Source organism: Triturus cristatus, chromosome 9 (assembly GCF_964204655.1).
Source record: "Triturus cristatus chromosome 9, aTriCri1.1, whole genome shotgun sequence".
Lineage (NCBI taxonomy): Eukaryota > Metazoa > Chordata > Amphibia > Caudata > Salamandridae > Triturus > Triturus cristatus.
Genome location: NC_140592.1, coordinates 411,715,119 through 411,730,613, shown reverse-complemented (window position 1 = coordinate 411,730,613; position 15,495 = coordinate 411,715,119). Strand labels below are relative to the sequence as shown.

The window sequence follows — 15,495 nt, the reverse complement described above, 5'->3', positions numbered from 1 at the left end:
AATGTAAAAAGGAACGCTTAGATTTGTTTTTTCGCATGCTGATAGGCTACAAAAAAAGCACACATTAACACATCACAAATTAAATAACTTTTTTAACTTAGACACTACACCATTGCAATCATAGAGGTTAATTTCATATTGATAGTCCCTAAACATGTAGCCCTTGGAATTGCAAATCCTTAACCTTATTCCTACACTCCAAACAATTAATGGTATACTTATAACCCTTTACATAGCACTAATCCCTATACATTAAGGGCAAGATGTACAACATTTTTCCCAGCTCGCAAACAGCCCAAATCGTACACTAGGGCTGTTTGCGACAGGAAAAATGAATTTCTAAATGAACAAAGCCCCATTTGCAATTAGGTAATCTTTTACCGAATCGCACATTGAGTTTGCGATTCGGTATTAGGAAGGGGCGTGTAAAGGGCGTCCCTTCCTGATAGCGAGTTGAAGGGTGATGTATGAATGTTTTGCAACTGGAACTCTGTCACAAAACATTCGCTGTTGGATAATTTGTAGTAACAAATTTGCAAAGGGAAGTGGTCCCTAGGGGACCCCTTACCCTATGTGAATGGTAGCTAAAACGTGTTTTTAAGAGCAGGAAGTGGTCGCACTAATGAGGTACGTCAATTGTGACCCACTGGGAATCTTAAACAGTATTAAACACACTGTTGTACATAGCCATGTGCAAGTTCCTAATAGGAAATCATAGAAATTCACTATTAGGTATTGGCAAACCTCATTCTATGTACATCTGGCCCCCAATCCTTAACACTATATCCTTAACTCCTAACTTTTTAACCCTAGGACCAAATCCTTTACCATTAACTTTTTACCCCAGGACCCTTACCTTTATACACCTGAGCTTTCACCTTATAACCAGAACCCTTAATCTTACAACAATAACCAATTACTCCTAATCCTTAACCCCTACACTTCAACCCTTAATTAACCTTTTAACACAAACCCTTGACACAATTATCCAGAACCCTAACCATTAGCTGCAACCCTTAGATCCACTTATTCCCACAACCTAATAACATTGACTACTCCACCCTCCTCCCTTAACCCTGTAACCCTAACCACTATACCTAAAACTACTAATACCAAATCCTTAGACCTGTACCTTTAATCCTACACCCTTAAGACTTATCACTCTGCTCTTAACCCTTTACCCTTACTCCTACACCCTAACACTTAACTCTATCCTCTTAATGCCTAACCCTTATACCGCAACCCCTTAGCCTATAACTGAAACCCTTAACATTTAACTCTACAGCCTGTGACCCAAGTCCTATGCCCTCAACCATAAACTCATAACCTCAATGTTTACAACATTTGCCCTCTATCCTATACTTTTCACCTTAGTCGTAACCTATTAGGCCCTCTCACTCTGTCCTTACTTCAATATATTTTAGGAACAACTACTATAGCAAGTATTCCCTTTTCACAAGAAGCATATTTTAAAATAATTATCGGGAAGCAGTATTTTTAGAAGAGTTGCTTTCAAATTTTTCATTTGTCATCATATTGCTACAGTATCTGAACATTCCGCCTATAATACAAGGAAAACAGTCATGGTAATGACCTTTACTACATGACCTTGATAAAAGGTCCTTTGCCCCTTGAAGAGCACATCCTCCTTAAATTTTAGATTGGACAAAGAGTTTTATAGCATTGTGCAACCACATTATGAACCTGCCATGGAATTCAGTGATATCCCTGAATGCAGAATCCCATTGAGAGGTGGTTTAATGTGTCACTGAAGGACAAGATATTGCATAGGGTTTTCTGCTAAATTACTTGAAAATTAAATATGTTGTAATCAACTGACAGATGTAGCCAGCAGAATGTGCCCACTATATTGTGTTGCAACCATGTCTTATGGTCTTTTTCTGTTTATTTAATTAGGTACCTGTGACCATGGAGGCCTCTTGAGTGTAGGCAAACCCTACACGGTGCAGCTGAACTGGAAAGGATTCAGCTACAAATTTGGTGCATGGGGAAAGGACTCACTACTGAATACAAGCAAGGAACACCAATATTGGGTAGCTCCACTTGAAACAGATGGTCGCGTTGTGAAAATATTCCGTGTCTATCCTACCTTAGACGACTTACTACTGTCTAAAAAGCCCACCGACAAGCAGCTTACCAAATACTATGGGCAGGGTGGTGGCATGATTATGTATAATAATACTCTATACTTCAACGGCAACACCAAGGGCGACCTTTGCACACATAATGTACAGAGCAGTGTAGAGCAATGCAAGGCCTTGCCTAACGCAGTGTTCAACAACCGCTTCTCCTACGCTGGTGTGTCCTTCCAGGATATAGACTTTGCTGCTGATGAATCTGGGCTTTGGGTTATTTATGCCACAGAGGATAGTGTTGGAAATATTGTCATTGGTAAACTGAACCCTATCTCCTTGACTCTAGAGAAGAACTGGGTCACCACCCTTTACAAACGGTCAGCATCTAATGCCTTCATGATCTGCGGGGTAATGTACGCAACTCGGTCAGTGACCACCCGCAGTGAGGAAATATTCTACATGTACGATACCAATACAGGCCAGGAGGGCACTTTAAGCATTGGTTTTGACAAGATGATGGAGACGGTGCAGAGCCTGAGCTACAATCCCAACGACCACAAGCTTTATATGTACAACGATGGCTATGAGGTCACATATGAGGTAAACTTCAGAACCGATTCAGTCAAGAACTGATAATCCACCTCATCTTCACCTGGCACAACTAGGGAATTACTGTGCTTGCAATCTAAGGAAAAGAGGGGCTGTAGTTAATGAGCTATGGGTGTTCTGGTGTTTAAATGGTGATTTTGTGTGCCACAACATTTACGTTTTGGGCACCTCATATTAACTGTCTGCAGTTTAAGCTGTCGTTTAGAGGTGTTAGTTACTGTGTCTGTTAACATGAAAATCTTCTATAGATGAAGGACAGTTGTGATGGCTCTAAGGCATTACTCTACAAGCACGGTCTTTGAGAGTTGGGCAGTGTAGATTTGATCATTCTGCCATTTCCCAGGTATGTTGCTGTCTAAAGAACTGCTTCAGGGCAGGATGAAATACCATAGCCGAAACACAAAAACCTCACCGTCCCATTTTAGTCGTGGCCTCCTGCAGCTTGGTTTGAAGATTTTTGCCTAGTCTTATTTTAGTTTTCAGTCTGGGCCTGGAGTTGGGGATGAACCTCATGGTCTGTCAGCCCAAACGTGTTCATAAGAGTGCTTCTTCAAGCACAGATTACCTCTGACTACCAGGCTACGGCCCAGAAGTGGGAAATTACCTTCCTGTGATCTTAGGCAGCAGTATTTATTTTACCTTTTTTCATATATTTGTAATACAAACATCAAAGGCAACCCAATTAACTACTTGATAAAATGTTCTCCACATCGGGCTCCATTTTAACTTCTAACTAACATTTTGTTTAAGTTCACAAGAAAATGCAAGAGACGTGCTCAGGAAACTGTGGGAAGCTGGGACTAAAACCTTGAAATTCTGAATGCAAAATGTACCATCTACACTCCTCTGCCTCATTAACTACATGTGTTTTAGTGTCTGCTGTCTCAAGTAGTTTTGTTTGGAGGATGAGACATTAGCAGCAATGTTTGTGAGTAAATCGTTCAGAAATGCCAGTGGCTCCAAAAGTCTTTGCTTTAATCATTTTGGTGAAAGTGCTTTGCTATCGTTGTACAGGTGACTAGTTATCTACATGCCTTTGAATAAAATGTTGATTGTAATGTAATAATAAAGCATTTAAGTTTTATGATTAGTTTCATTTGCCTTTGTCTTGGTTGCCATTCAGCTTTGATTCTATGGCATACTACGGCCATAGGTGTTGCACCTTTGCACTGTTGCCTTGTTCAATTGATTGCTGATATGGTTTTTAGATACATGGGGGTAGCTTGTCTAAGGGCAAGATGTACAAAGCATTTTTGCAGTTGCAAACGTCCCGTTTCTCAGAATCAAGCCGTTTGGGACCGCAAAAATGCAATTTCAAATGTTCAAAAGGCAAAATGAGATTTGTTAACTTGTTACTGACTCGCAATTTGCAGTTGCTATTCGGTGTTTGGAAGGGGCCTGTTTAGGGTGTCTCTTCCAAATACCGAATCAGTATTGGATATATTACTGTTTTGTAACCAAATTTCAGTCGCAAAACATTAATTCTTTAGCACCAGTTCTTAAGTGGGTGGTAACCCATTCGCAAATGGGAAGGGGTCCCCTGGGACCAATGCCTGCTCCGATAAAATGAAACCCTAAACGTTTCATTTTCTTATTTTTAACACATCACGTTTTCTTTTAAGGAAAATGGGATGCAAAAAAAAAAGGAATACTTTATTAAAAGCAATCATACACATGATGGTCTGCTGACCCCAGCAGGCCACCATCCCTGTGATGGCGGCGATTGCATATGGGTCGCAAACTGAGTCCTACCTCATTAATATTCATGAAGTAGGTTGCTGTGCGACCTGCTTGGAATCGCTATTTGGGAATTCAAAAAGTCATACATTAGGAATTCCGATTTTCGAATGCGATTCAGAGATAATCCCAATTAGGAAATTGGTATTCCTAAAGTTTGTACATCTGGATCACTACTCTGCAAAAGAGGCATATGTATTCATCAATTGTGATAAAGAAGTGAAACACTGTATGTTTAGAGAAGTGGATTCTTGGAAGTGATAAAACAAATATTGCACTTTGTATTAAGGGATCAGTTGCAGTCTACCTGTGTACCCGTGATGTATTGAAATACCAAAAGGACAGGTTTAAGATCAGTGAATTGAATGGTGTCTTCACACCAGTAACAACGTCACAAATTCAAACCCTGGTAGGAGCAACTCAGTTTTATATTTTTCAGAAAACACTATTCCCCTTTACTTGGGCATTAAACACACATAGTGCCTGCCAAAGTCATTTTTCCTAATAGTATTTTTGTCAAAATGGCCAGACCTACACCTAAAAGACGTTCACATCAGGTGACCTTCTAGACACAAATCAATGATATCACCTAACAGTTGTGTAATATAATTTTGAGGCCTTGAAAAATCATAAAAATATTACAAGACCTGCAGGTCTAGTAATTTAAAAAGTCTACACGATCTAATTATAATGCTCTTGACCCATAAACTGGTTTCAAAATATGCGATCCTGGGTAAATATTTGAATTCACTGAGATGCCTTTATCACATATGAGAGCACCTTTATATACCCGAGTTCAGCATATCAGCTTTACAAAAAAACACTTTTGCTTGATTTAATAGACTACACGTTTGCTCCATATATAATGGAAATCTAGCCACATATAGGATACACATGACCGTTGACTTGCCTTTTAGTTCATTAACTGCATTGTCATCAGGGCGGGAGCAGGAATGTTTCTCAAATCATGTTCAAAATCTCTCATTTTTTTAAATACATACCTGAAGCATAAAGTTGTAGCACTTTTATTTGCAATTAGCAGATTTTCCATTAAAATGGCCACAACTTATCCTACTGATGTGGTTTTACTGGTAAAACTTTATAGTGTACAAGGTTTGGGAATCAGGTTTCTGCAAATATGTGTCATTTGCACATCAACATGCAAAGTGTTCTGATTTGTTTTGCTCCTTTTTAAATCTATGTTTGCATCACACTTCTGAATTACCCAAAAAAAACGTAATTCCTTATATATTTTGAAATACTTGTACTGTTCATGTACAAGCTGTTTAAATGGTGTGTGTTATGAAACAAATTGACATTTCAAAGCCTTTTGTTTCACAATGGCTCTCGATGAAACATCCTGAAAAGCATAAAATACTGTTTTTTAATCCTGTTCTGAGTTGGAGAAAAGAAGTAAAAAAAGTGTTCAATTTTCCCTGAAACCTTTCTGCTTCTCACATACTCCCCACTGCACTAGTTATTAGGCTACTTTACATTGCAGTCTGTACATCAAGTAGTCTTTACATCGCAGGTAAGTATATGTATCTACATATAGTATATAATTAATAGAACAAGTTTTATAATCTTTTTCTCCTCTTTCACACGCTTCCTGGAATTAGGTATTCTGATATATGTTTATAATTCAGAGGCATAAAACTTATCGTCCACCACCCTTCGTCTCCAAAACCCTTTTCTGCTTAATACCTGGGGACAAATCATCTCCCCTATTGCAGTATCTTCCCAGTGCTTTCCCCTGTCAACTGTGCCTTTCTGCTGTGCTTAGTACCAAGAAGCGTTTTCATCAATTTGCTCAGCTACTTATTTTGATACACTGGTAAATCATCAGCATGGTTTCCTCTTTTAGCTGTTTATTCATCCAGATGAGAGAAACCCAGTTTTGTTAATATTTGGGAGTCATGGGTCAAAGTACTCATGGCAGCCTGATTCTTCCAGGGGGTGGGCATGGTAGATGTAGGAGGGATGTGAGCACTCGTCTGAAAACTGGTGAGTAGCTGGCATTTATTCTCATTGGCTTCACTGAGAATGACTAGCATAAGGAGTTTAGGGGTGACCCGAGTCAGCAAATAAGGGACAATGGACCAGATGTATCAAGTAACCGTTTTTCGATTCCCTAATTGCAAATCCTTGCAAATCACAATTAGGAAATCGCAAAACGGCATGTATGAAAGTGTGCTGAACGCTTTCTGCGATTCCGAGGGGGTCCCAAATGACCTACCTCATGAATATTAATGAGCAATCGCTTAAATCACGGGGATGGTGGCCTGCTGGGGTCAGCCGACCACCATATCCATGATTGCTTTTATAAAAAGCACCCAAAAAATGTAATATGCAGCATGTTTAACTTGAAGGAAAATGGGTTGCATTGAAAAAAGCAAAATTACAAGTTTTCTTTTCCTTTTTTAAGAACAGGCAGTGGTCCTTGGGATCACTGCCTTCTCTGAAAAAACGTTTCTGCTGCCATTCCCAGAAGGGATGGGGTCCCTTGGGGACCCCTTCCCATTAGCGAATGAGTTACCACCTAATTGAAGTAGGTGGTAAAATGCGAATATTTTGCGACCGCATTCACAGTCACAAAACATTCATGCATACCACTATGATTCGCTATTTGGAAGGGATGCCCTAAACATGCCCCTTCCAAACAGTGAATCATAAACGATTCAGTAACAGGTTACCAAATCGCAAAATAGGGTTTGATAGATGTGAAAATCATTTTTTGCGTTTGCAAACGGGTCGATTTTTTTTGCAAACACTAAAATGCTTGATACATGTGCCCCAATGAGTGCTTCCAGGAGACTTTGGGCAGGTTTGTCTGATCTTTTAATTTCTTGTTTCAGATGTGAGCGTGCCGATAGTGGGATCAGAGCATTGCCTACTGAACAAGCATGAACAACTATTTACACTTTAATTATGGGACCATTATGTTTACTCTTAACCCACAGTGGTTTCCCATCCAATAATTAGGACCTGATTCAGATGATGGTGTCCTCTGAGCAGACTGACATGGTAGGGACTGAGGCACCAACAGTTGCAAAGAGTCAGGAAGAAGATAGTGAGTGTTGATGATGGTTAATCAGCATCTCACCCTGCGAGTGAAAGAAAGAAGCTGTGATACCTAAGGCTAGAGATGAATGAATGAATGTTCCTGGTGGAAACCATAAGATGGAAAGAGCTAGACTGTAAAATGAGCACCACAGCACAGAGGAATCAGAAGGTGAAAGATAGTCTGAAAAGGTAGAGACTTTCCAAACCCTATTTTGGGTGAATACAGCAGTTAGGTGGTCTCTGAGGCCTGGGATTTCCCTCCAAGCAGGAGACTAACACAGGCCCCCGCGTCCCCCGCGGTGCGGGGGGGCCCCCAAGGTCCAGGGGGCCCCTTCAGCACAATGCTCTGGCCCGGGAGCTCCTGTTTGAGCCCCGAGGGGGCCCCTCCACATTCCTTGCAGGGGGGCCCTCTCAAGTTTCGTTACGCCACTGGGTCACAGGGCTAGCTATAATCTGGTTTTTCAATAGTCTTGCGCTGCTTGTCAGAAGAGACTCCAATTTAATTTTCCAACCGAGAAACAGAGATTACGATGTGGGTCTGGATGAGGAAAGTTCATAATTAAAATTAGCAAACATATTTTCACTGAAATAGTGGTGAATGCATGAAACAACCCATTTAGCACCGGGGAGTGTCTAAGACAACCACAGTGAATAACTGAATAAGAGCTGAAAAAGACTCGTGTGTAATACTGCTGAGAAAGGCAAGGTGATACCAAGAGAGTCCGTTTTTTGTGTGCCAATTTGAGGCATTTCTGCATCTGTAGCACAGCAGAACTCTGGAGTTCTTAGCTTTGTTTGACCACTTTAAGTCTAGTTCAAACACAGTGCTGCAGGATGAGAGCTCAGGATTGGCTGAGTGTTACACATGACATGGGGTTAGGTTGCAGCTGTAGGCTGCCTGTCAATCACCAGAGCTGGTTTTGCACCAGCTGAGGCAGAAGACTAGATCTAGAGCCAGAGTTCTTAGGACCAGAGCAAGGAAAAATACAGTGCAGGAAGGATTAATGACAGTGATGGATAGTTTATGTTGATTTGTGTCATTCAAAGCATATGTGTAACTCTAGTTCTCATTATGACCAAGTTTTCAGTTGTGCACCTTGTTTTCGCACACACGCCCTCTTTAGGTATTCATTCATCTAAAATCTCTTGGTAATACCAAAGAAACTTTAATGCCACGAGGGCTGACACAAACCTGTCTGTCAGGGCCCTAATTCCCAGCAGTGTCATTTCAAAGACCTACATGTTTGTGTCTGCATAACTGTGGCTGCACGCCGTTGTTGCATAAGTAGCACATACAAATGTTATATATTGATACTTCTGCACGTAATGTCGGCTGCAGCCAGATTTATGTTAAAGGAGATAAACACACATATATTGTGTATATTGTGGAGATAACACACTCCCCCTACACACATACTGAGGGAGACATGGTTTGGGTCTACGTCCACCCTTTCAAGAAGTCCTGGCTGCACCCTTCCCACTCTGAAATTGGCACCTGCACTCAGAGACCAACTGGTCAGAAGGAAGTAGTAGAGCTGGGATGTGCAAGCTGCATTTACACTCTAACTACACCCAGCAATGAAGTGAAATGCAACGGTAAACACAAGCATTAACTGACAACTGGCGAATACACCCGTATGAGTAAGGAGAGACCCTGTTCCTTTTGTTTTATAAGTTGTTTCGACAGTTCATCAGTCACTGACAGAGGGAGAATACTAACTGGGGTCATTTTAATAATGTCTTGATTTTCCTTCAATTGAGCTGTTTTTAGTGCATGGCTTCAGGCTTCATTATTTTCTAAAAGTAACGCTAATGAATACCCAGTTCCCTAAAACAAGCAGCTGATTTAGGGCCTTATTACGATGTTTGCCGATCGACACCGCTGCGAAATGGAACCGCACGACTATAGGTTGGCAGTTCCCCACAGAATTTGGATGTGACCGCCTTATGGGTGGTCAGAAACATCCAGTTTACAACTGCTGCTTGTGCGGCCGGCGGCCACAAGCTATAATTGTAAAATGGATGTTTTTAAACACAGTAGCGGCCGGTGCAGGTAAGAGCGGTGTGCGGTGCAGGGTTGGGGTGGGGGTGGGGGAGTCGACATGATGGAATAGGAAAAATAAAAAAAATGTAAAAAAGAAAACCACTTACCTTGCACTCCACACATCGCTGGCTCGGCAATGCGGCGAGCGCAAGGCAAGTGGTTTTATTCATTTTTAGGTCTCGCTGAGCCCTGTGCATGCGCTGGCTCGGAGAGACATTTTGTATGTGAGTTTTCAAAGTGCTGGCCTAGCGCTTGCGTTCACGTGACCGTGCACGCACGAACCGCTAGCCTTCAGCAGCACTTTGAAAACTCCTGCGCGATCACGATCACTTTCGCTTTCAGAGCGATCGCGATGACGCACGCTTTCAATGTTTGTTACAAATATTGATGGGATGGTGGTGTTTGCTCAGCCTCTTAGGAGTGACTAGAAGCCCCTTCCATTCGACTCACACAATGTAAGTCAGCACGATCAGTATGTGAATGATGCAAACCGTGCCCCTGCTTATCCTCTTGTTCTTCAGACTGTCACCGGTGCCTGTTAGAAAGTAAACGAGGAGCCTTTTGTGGAGGACACTGGAAGTTTTATGATCCAATCTAAATTACAGTTACCACGGAAACGAAGCAGATTCATCATACAAGCGCAACTGTTAGCTATTCATAGGCAAGCTCTTTAGTTACAATTTCAGTGTTTAGTCTAATGCCGCTTTGGCACATTTTATAGCAGTGTTTTCTACTCCACCAGGCGAATCAGGGTTTTTGTCTTAAAAAAAAATTATACGCTCTGCCGTAAAACCGGCCCAGACGATTTATTAATGGTCCCGAGTAAACTGGGTTTTCGTTTTTCCGTAACGCACAATATATCGCTGCACTTTTAAAAAATATATTTTGCTGCAGATGAGGGCAAGCAGCGGATGCTCAGTTTTCCATGGATTCTAGATTGATCAATTTCACTTGAACCACAGATGGTAATTGAAGTGGTAGATCATGGCAAAAATGCGGCCCACCCTCATAAATCAGAGCGGCTCACACACCGACAAGCCTCATTGTATTTGTAGGCGAATATGCCACGATAAGCAAAATTTAGTGTTGGTGCTTTAACTGTGAGACAGCAAGATAGGTGGTTGCAGACGGTTGCCTTCAGAACTGCAGTGAATAGATATTTAAACATTTCTTATTTTTAACGCAGGGTTCAGTCAATCTAAATGGTGATTTATATAATAAATTATGCGCCGATGCCTAGGAGGAACAGCCGGGTGACGCAGCTTTGTGTTCGCACATGTTCACAAGGTTGTTTTGTTTTCATTAGACGAGCTGTTGTGGGCCGCAATCATGGCGTCACGCCTCGGTGGCCCTCTCTGACAGCGGTAGATCATAGCACTGACATGGCGCCCTCTCTGTCAGACGGCTTGACCCTTTGCCACAGGAAACATATGTTTTAGCGGCAGTTTTCTGCTGCTAAAGCGGCGATAATTTTAACGCAGTTTCTCGATAATATGACCCTAAATGAGCGAGCGTTACACTGGTGTGAGTGAATGTATCACACAATCATTCATAAAACTGAGCTCTTTTTACCTTTTGGCGCCCTAAGCCACTAATATCCTTTTGCGGAATAGTGAAATGAATGGTCTAACTTGTTTTCTACTGACATATAAAGGGTGATTTTCCTGTGCTACACTCGTCGTTACTGCTATTAAATTATTCAGGTTTATTGTTTGTTTTTGCAGTGTTTGCATAGCGCCAACTCTACCCGAAGGTGTTGGAGTGCTTTAAATGAACACCAGTTACATTAAACAAGGTGTTAGCAAAATTGTTCAGGAATTGTCGTTCTTTGTGTTTCTCCAATCCGTCAGCTGTGTTAATTGATTGTTGAGCGTGGGCAGCATTTTCTGCCGCTTCCCTCATCCCCGATTCTTGTTTATTTTAGGTGCTACAGTAGCGATCCTCTGAGTTTATCTAATGCTTAGTTAAATAGCTCTCCTTTTGTGTGGGAGAAACGGTCAGAGATTTGTGGGATGGACGCGGTCCTACTTTGTTGACTTTAGACTGATGTAAATCAGCAGCTCTGAGGACACTGCAGGGGAACCTTACATGGTTTAAAGGCCTCGCATAGGAACAGTGCGACTTTCACCATCACATCGGTCACTATTTGGAATGTGGGATGCAGGCACGTGTCAGTCTGGGGTATAACATTATTCAGCAGTCCACTGTGATATTTTAATGCTAGAGCTGAGAAAATTAGAATAAATAAAATGGAACTTTTGAAACACCACTCAATGAAATATTTATTAAATTGTTGTACGTGTTTTAATAATGTTTAAAAGGGATTTCAGTACTGTTTCCAAAGGCTGTTTTAGCAATGTTTCGATCACTTTCTGTTCGGAGTGGCACATTCAATATTATAGTATTATATTTATAGTATATTATATCCGTTATGTTGATCACTGAATAATTCCTTCGGTAGCGGTCTTCTGTTCTCCTAGCGGTCTTCTGTTCTCCAGCCTCTTAACCAAGTAACTCAACGAGAGTCCCTTTTCTGTGTTCTGCACTGTGTCACTTAATAAACATCTGGTGACATTTGAGTCCTTTCAATGCTATTACAGAGCTTTTCGAAGCTACTGTGACATCAAACTAATAATCTAATACAAAACCAAACATATAGAATCGGGGGTAGATGAGGCGGGACAGGCTCACCCCTTCTGCTGCCATATAGTATGTGTTTTCTATAACATTAATTCTGAACTGAATAACCTCTACTGTGTGATGTCTATGTTTCACTGTTGTTCTTCCAGGCATTTTAATTTATTATTTTATAGTATTTACCAATCTTCTTGAAGATCACCCAATTCCTTTTAAACACTTGTTCTGTGAAAAAGATGAGATCCAAAAGTTGTTTCTGAGTTGTATCCAGTCCCACCCCCTTCCAGTCCCATATTGTGTAGCCTGTTTCATGCAGGATCTGCCACTGGGGAATGTTTTCTAAGTTGCCATGTTTTGTCTTAAGGATTTAAAAGGCCTTATCATACCCTATTTATTTCTCCATTGATTAGCGAGCACAGCCCTAAATGCTTTAGCCAGTCTTCATAGGGCTAGTGCTCCAGATTGCACCCATCTTTGGACTGCCCACTACCCGTCTTTATCCTTTTGGAGACGTGGTCTCCGAATCTGGATACGGTACTTCAGATGAGATCTTACTAATGATGTGTACAGTGCTGATACAGCATATGTTCTTGGCGCTATTCTGACCGCTGTGGACTTTGACGCTCTTTCTCAATACCTTTTTTGTATTGGTTAGTCATACTTAAATCATCCACTATAATATCTACAAACCCTCCAGTCTGATGTTTTTTGAAGACCTCATGTCCCCATTTGATTGGGTGTGAGCTCTAAAGGTTTGACTTTAGAGAAAGGTATGACTTTGCCCTTGCATTAAAACATATCTTCACCTCCCGGACAACCCTGCTAGGTTGTATTCAAGCCTCATTTGACAGGCTCCCTCTGGTGCATTGATCCCATAGCAGGCCTCCGTGATCTGAAAATAGATACCCTGATCTTCCAAACTCTTGGAAAACCTGATCCCTGTGGCACACCGCGCCCTTCTACATGAGAACTGAATGTTTACCGTAGTGTCGCTGCATATCATTCAGTTTTTAACTCATGTGGCAGCATTACTCTCTTTCCAGTCCTACTCAGCGTGCCTACTATTTGTAGGCATGGTTCCACATCAAAAGCTTTCCTTAGGTCTAATTGATCAAGCCCCCGTCTGTTTTTCCAACCAGTTGGTGTAGATACCCACAGCAGGAGAGAAAGCGGAAATTTCACTGCTCAGTTTCCCTTACCATATTTTCCTAGCTGTAATTTCCTTCTTTTAATTATTTTATTAGCCTTTCTGTAGCCAGGTTACAGCTGCTCGCATCACTGTTGCATTTCACTATGTCTTCTGCTCAGAGCACACAGTAGCTTCTGGCACTTCACAATTCCTGTGGAAGAAAAGCTGTGCTACAGTTTATAATGGCCAGCATGCTCTGCACTGGAACGCACTGGGATGGGACCCCAAAGAATCACTGCCCTTACAAAAGTGGCTCATCACTCAACCAATGCTAGACACATATTGTGAGATGCTTCTCGTCCAATGAACAAGTGTGATAAATAAATACTTAGCTTTGCACCCAGATAAGGCCCACCTGGGCCAGCTAACCTGCCCATGTCTCTAGCTACACATGACATGGGGTTAGGTTGCAGCTGTAGGCTGCCTGTCAACCACCAGAGCTGGTTTTGCACCAGCTGAGGCAGAAGACTAGATCTAGAGCCAGAGTTCTTAGGACCAGAGCAAGGAAAAATACAGTGCAGGAAGGATTAATGACAGTGATTGATAGTTTATGTTGATTTGTGTCATTCAAAGCATATGTGTAACTCTAGTTCTCATTATGACCAAGTTTTCAGTTGTGCACCTTGTTTTCGCACACACGCCCTCTTTAGGTATTCATTCATCTAAAATCTCTTGGTAATACCAAAGAAACTTTAATTCCACGAGGGCTGACACAAACCTGTCTGTCAGGGCCCTAATTCCCAGCAGTGTCATTTCAAAGACCTACATGTTTGTGTCTGCATAACTGTGGCTGCACGCCGTTGTTGCATAAGTAGCACATACAAATGTTATATATTGATACTTCTGCACGTAATGTCGGCTGCAGCCAGATTTATGTTGAAGGAGATAAACACACATATATTGTGGAGACAACACACTCCCCCTACACACATACTGAGGGAGACATGGTTTGGGTCTACGTCCACCCTTTCAAGAAGTCCTGGCTGCACCCTTCCCACTCTGAAATTGGCACCTGCACTCAGAGACCAACTGGTCAGAAGGAAGTAGTAGAGCTGGGATGTGCAAGCTGCATTTACACTCTAACTACACCCAGCAATGAAGTGAAATGCAACGGTAAACACAAGCATTAACTGACAACTGGCGAATACACCCGTATGAGTAAGGAGAGACCCTGTTCCTTTTGTTTTATAAGTTGTTTCGACAGTTCATCAGTCACTGACAGAGGGAGAATACTAACTGGGGTCATTTTAATAATGTCTTGATTTTCCTTCAATTGAGCTGTTTTTAGTGCATGGCTTCAGGCTTCATTATTTTATAAAAGTAACGCTAATGAACACCCAGTTCCCTAAAACAAGCAGCTGATTTAGGGCCTTATTACGATGTTTGCCGATCGACACCGCTGCGAAATGGAACCGCACGACTATAGGTTGGCAGTTCCCCACAGAATTTGGATGTGACCGCCTTATGGGTGGTCAGAAACATCCAGTTTACAACTGCTGCTTGTGCGGCCGGCGGCCACAAGCTATAATTGTAAAATGGATGTTTTTAAACACAGTAGCGGCCGGTGCAGGTAAGAGCGGTGTGCGGTGCAGGGTTGGGGTGGGGGTGGGGGAGTCGACATGATGGAATAGGAAAAATAAAAAAAATGTAAAAAAGAAAACCACTTACCTTGCACACCACACATCGCTGGCTCGGCAATGCGGCGAGCGCAAGGCAAGTGGTTTTATTCATTTTTAGGTCTCGCTGAGCCCTGTGCATGCGCTGGCTCGGAGAGACATTTTGTATGTGAGTTTTCAAAGTGCTGGCCTAGCGCTTGCGTTCACGTGACCGTGCACGCACGAACCGCTAGCCTTCAGCAGCACTTTGAAAACTCCTGCGCGATCACGATCACTTTCGCTTTCAGAGCGATCGCGATGACGCACGCTTTCAATGTTTGTTACAAATATTGATGGGATGGTGGTGTTTGCTCAGCCTCTTAGGAGTGACTAGAAGCCCCTTCCATTCGACTCACACAATGTAAGTCAGCACGATCAGTATGTGAATGATGCAAACCGTGCCCCTGCTTCTCCTCTTGTTCTTCAGACTGTCACCGGTGCCTGTTAGAAAGTAAACGAGGAGCC

General features: G+C 42.0%; 1 protein-coding gene across 1 annotated transcript in view; it reads left to right on the top strand.

The window, feature by feature from the left end:
• Positions 1-3,789, top strand: part of LOC146798057 (olfactomedin-4-like) — an 88,171-nt gene extending 84,382 nt beyond the window's left edge. The window contains exon 5 of the mRNA XM_085627903.1: positions 1,918-3,789. Coding sequence (XP_085484029.1) covers positions 1,918-2,729 — 812 coding nt within the window. The 3' untranslated portion in view covers positions 2,730-3,789. The remainder of the gene's footprint in view (positions 1-1,917) is intronic.
• The last annotated feature ends 11,706 nt before the right edge of the window (positions 3,790-15,495 follow it).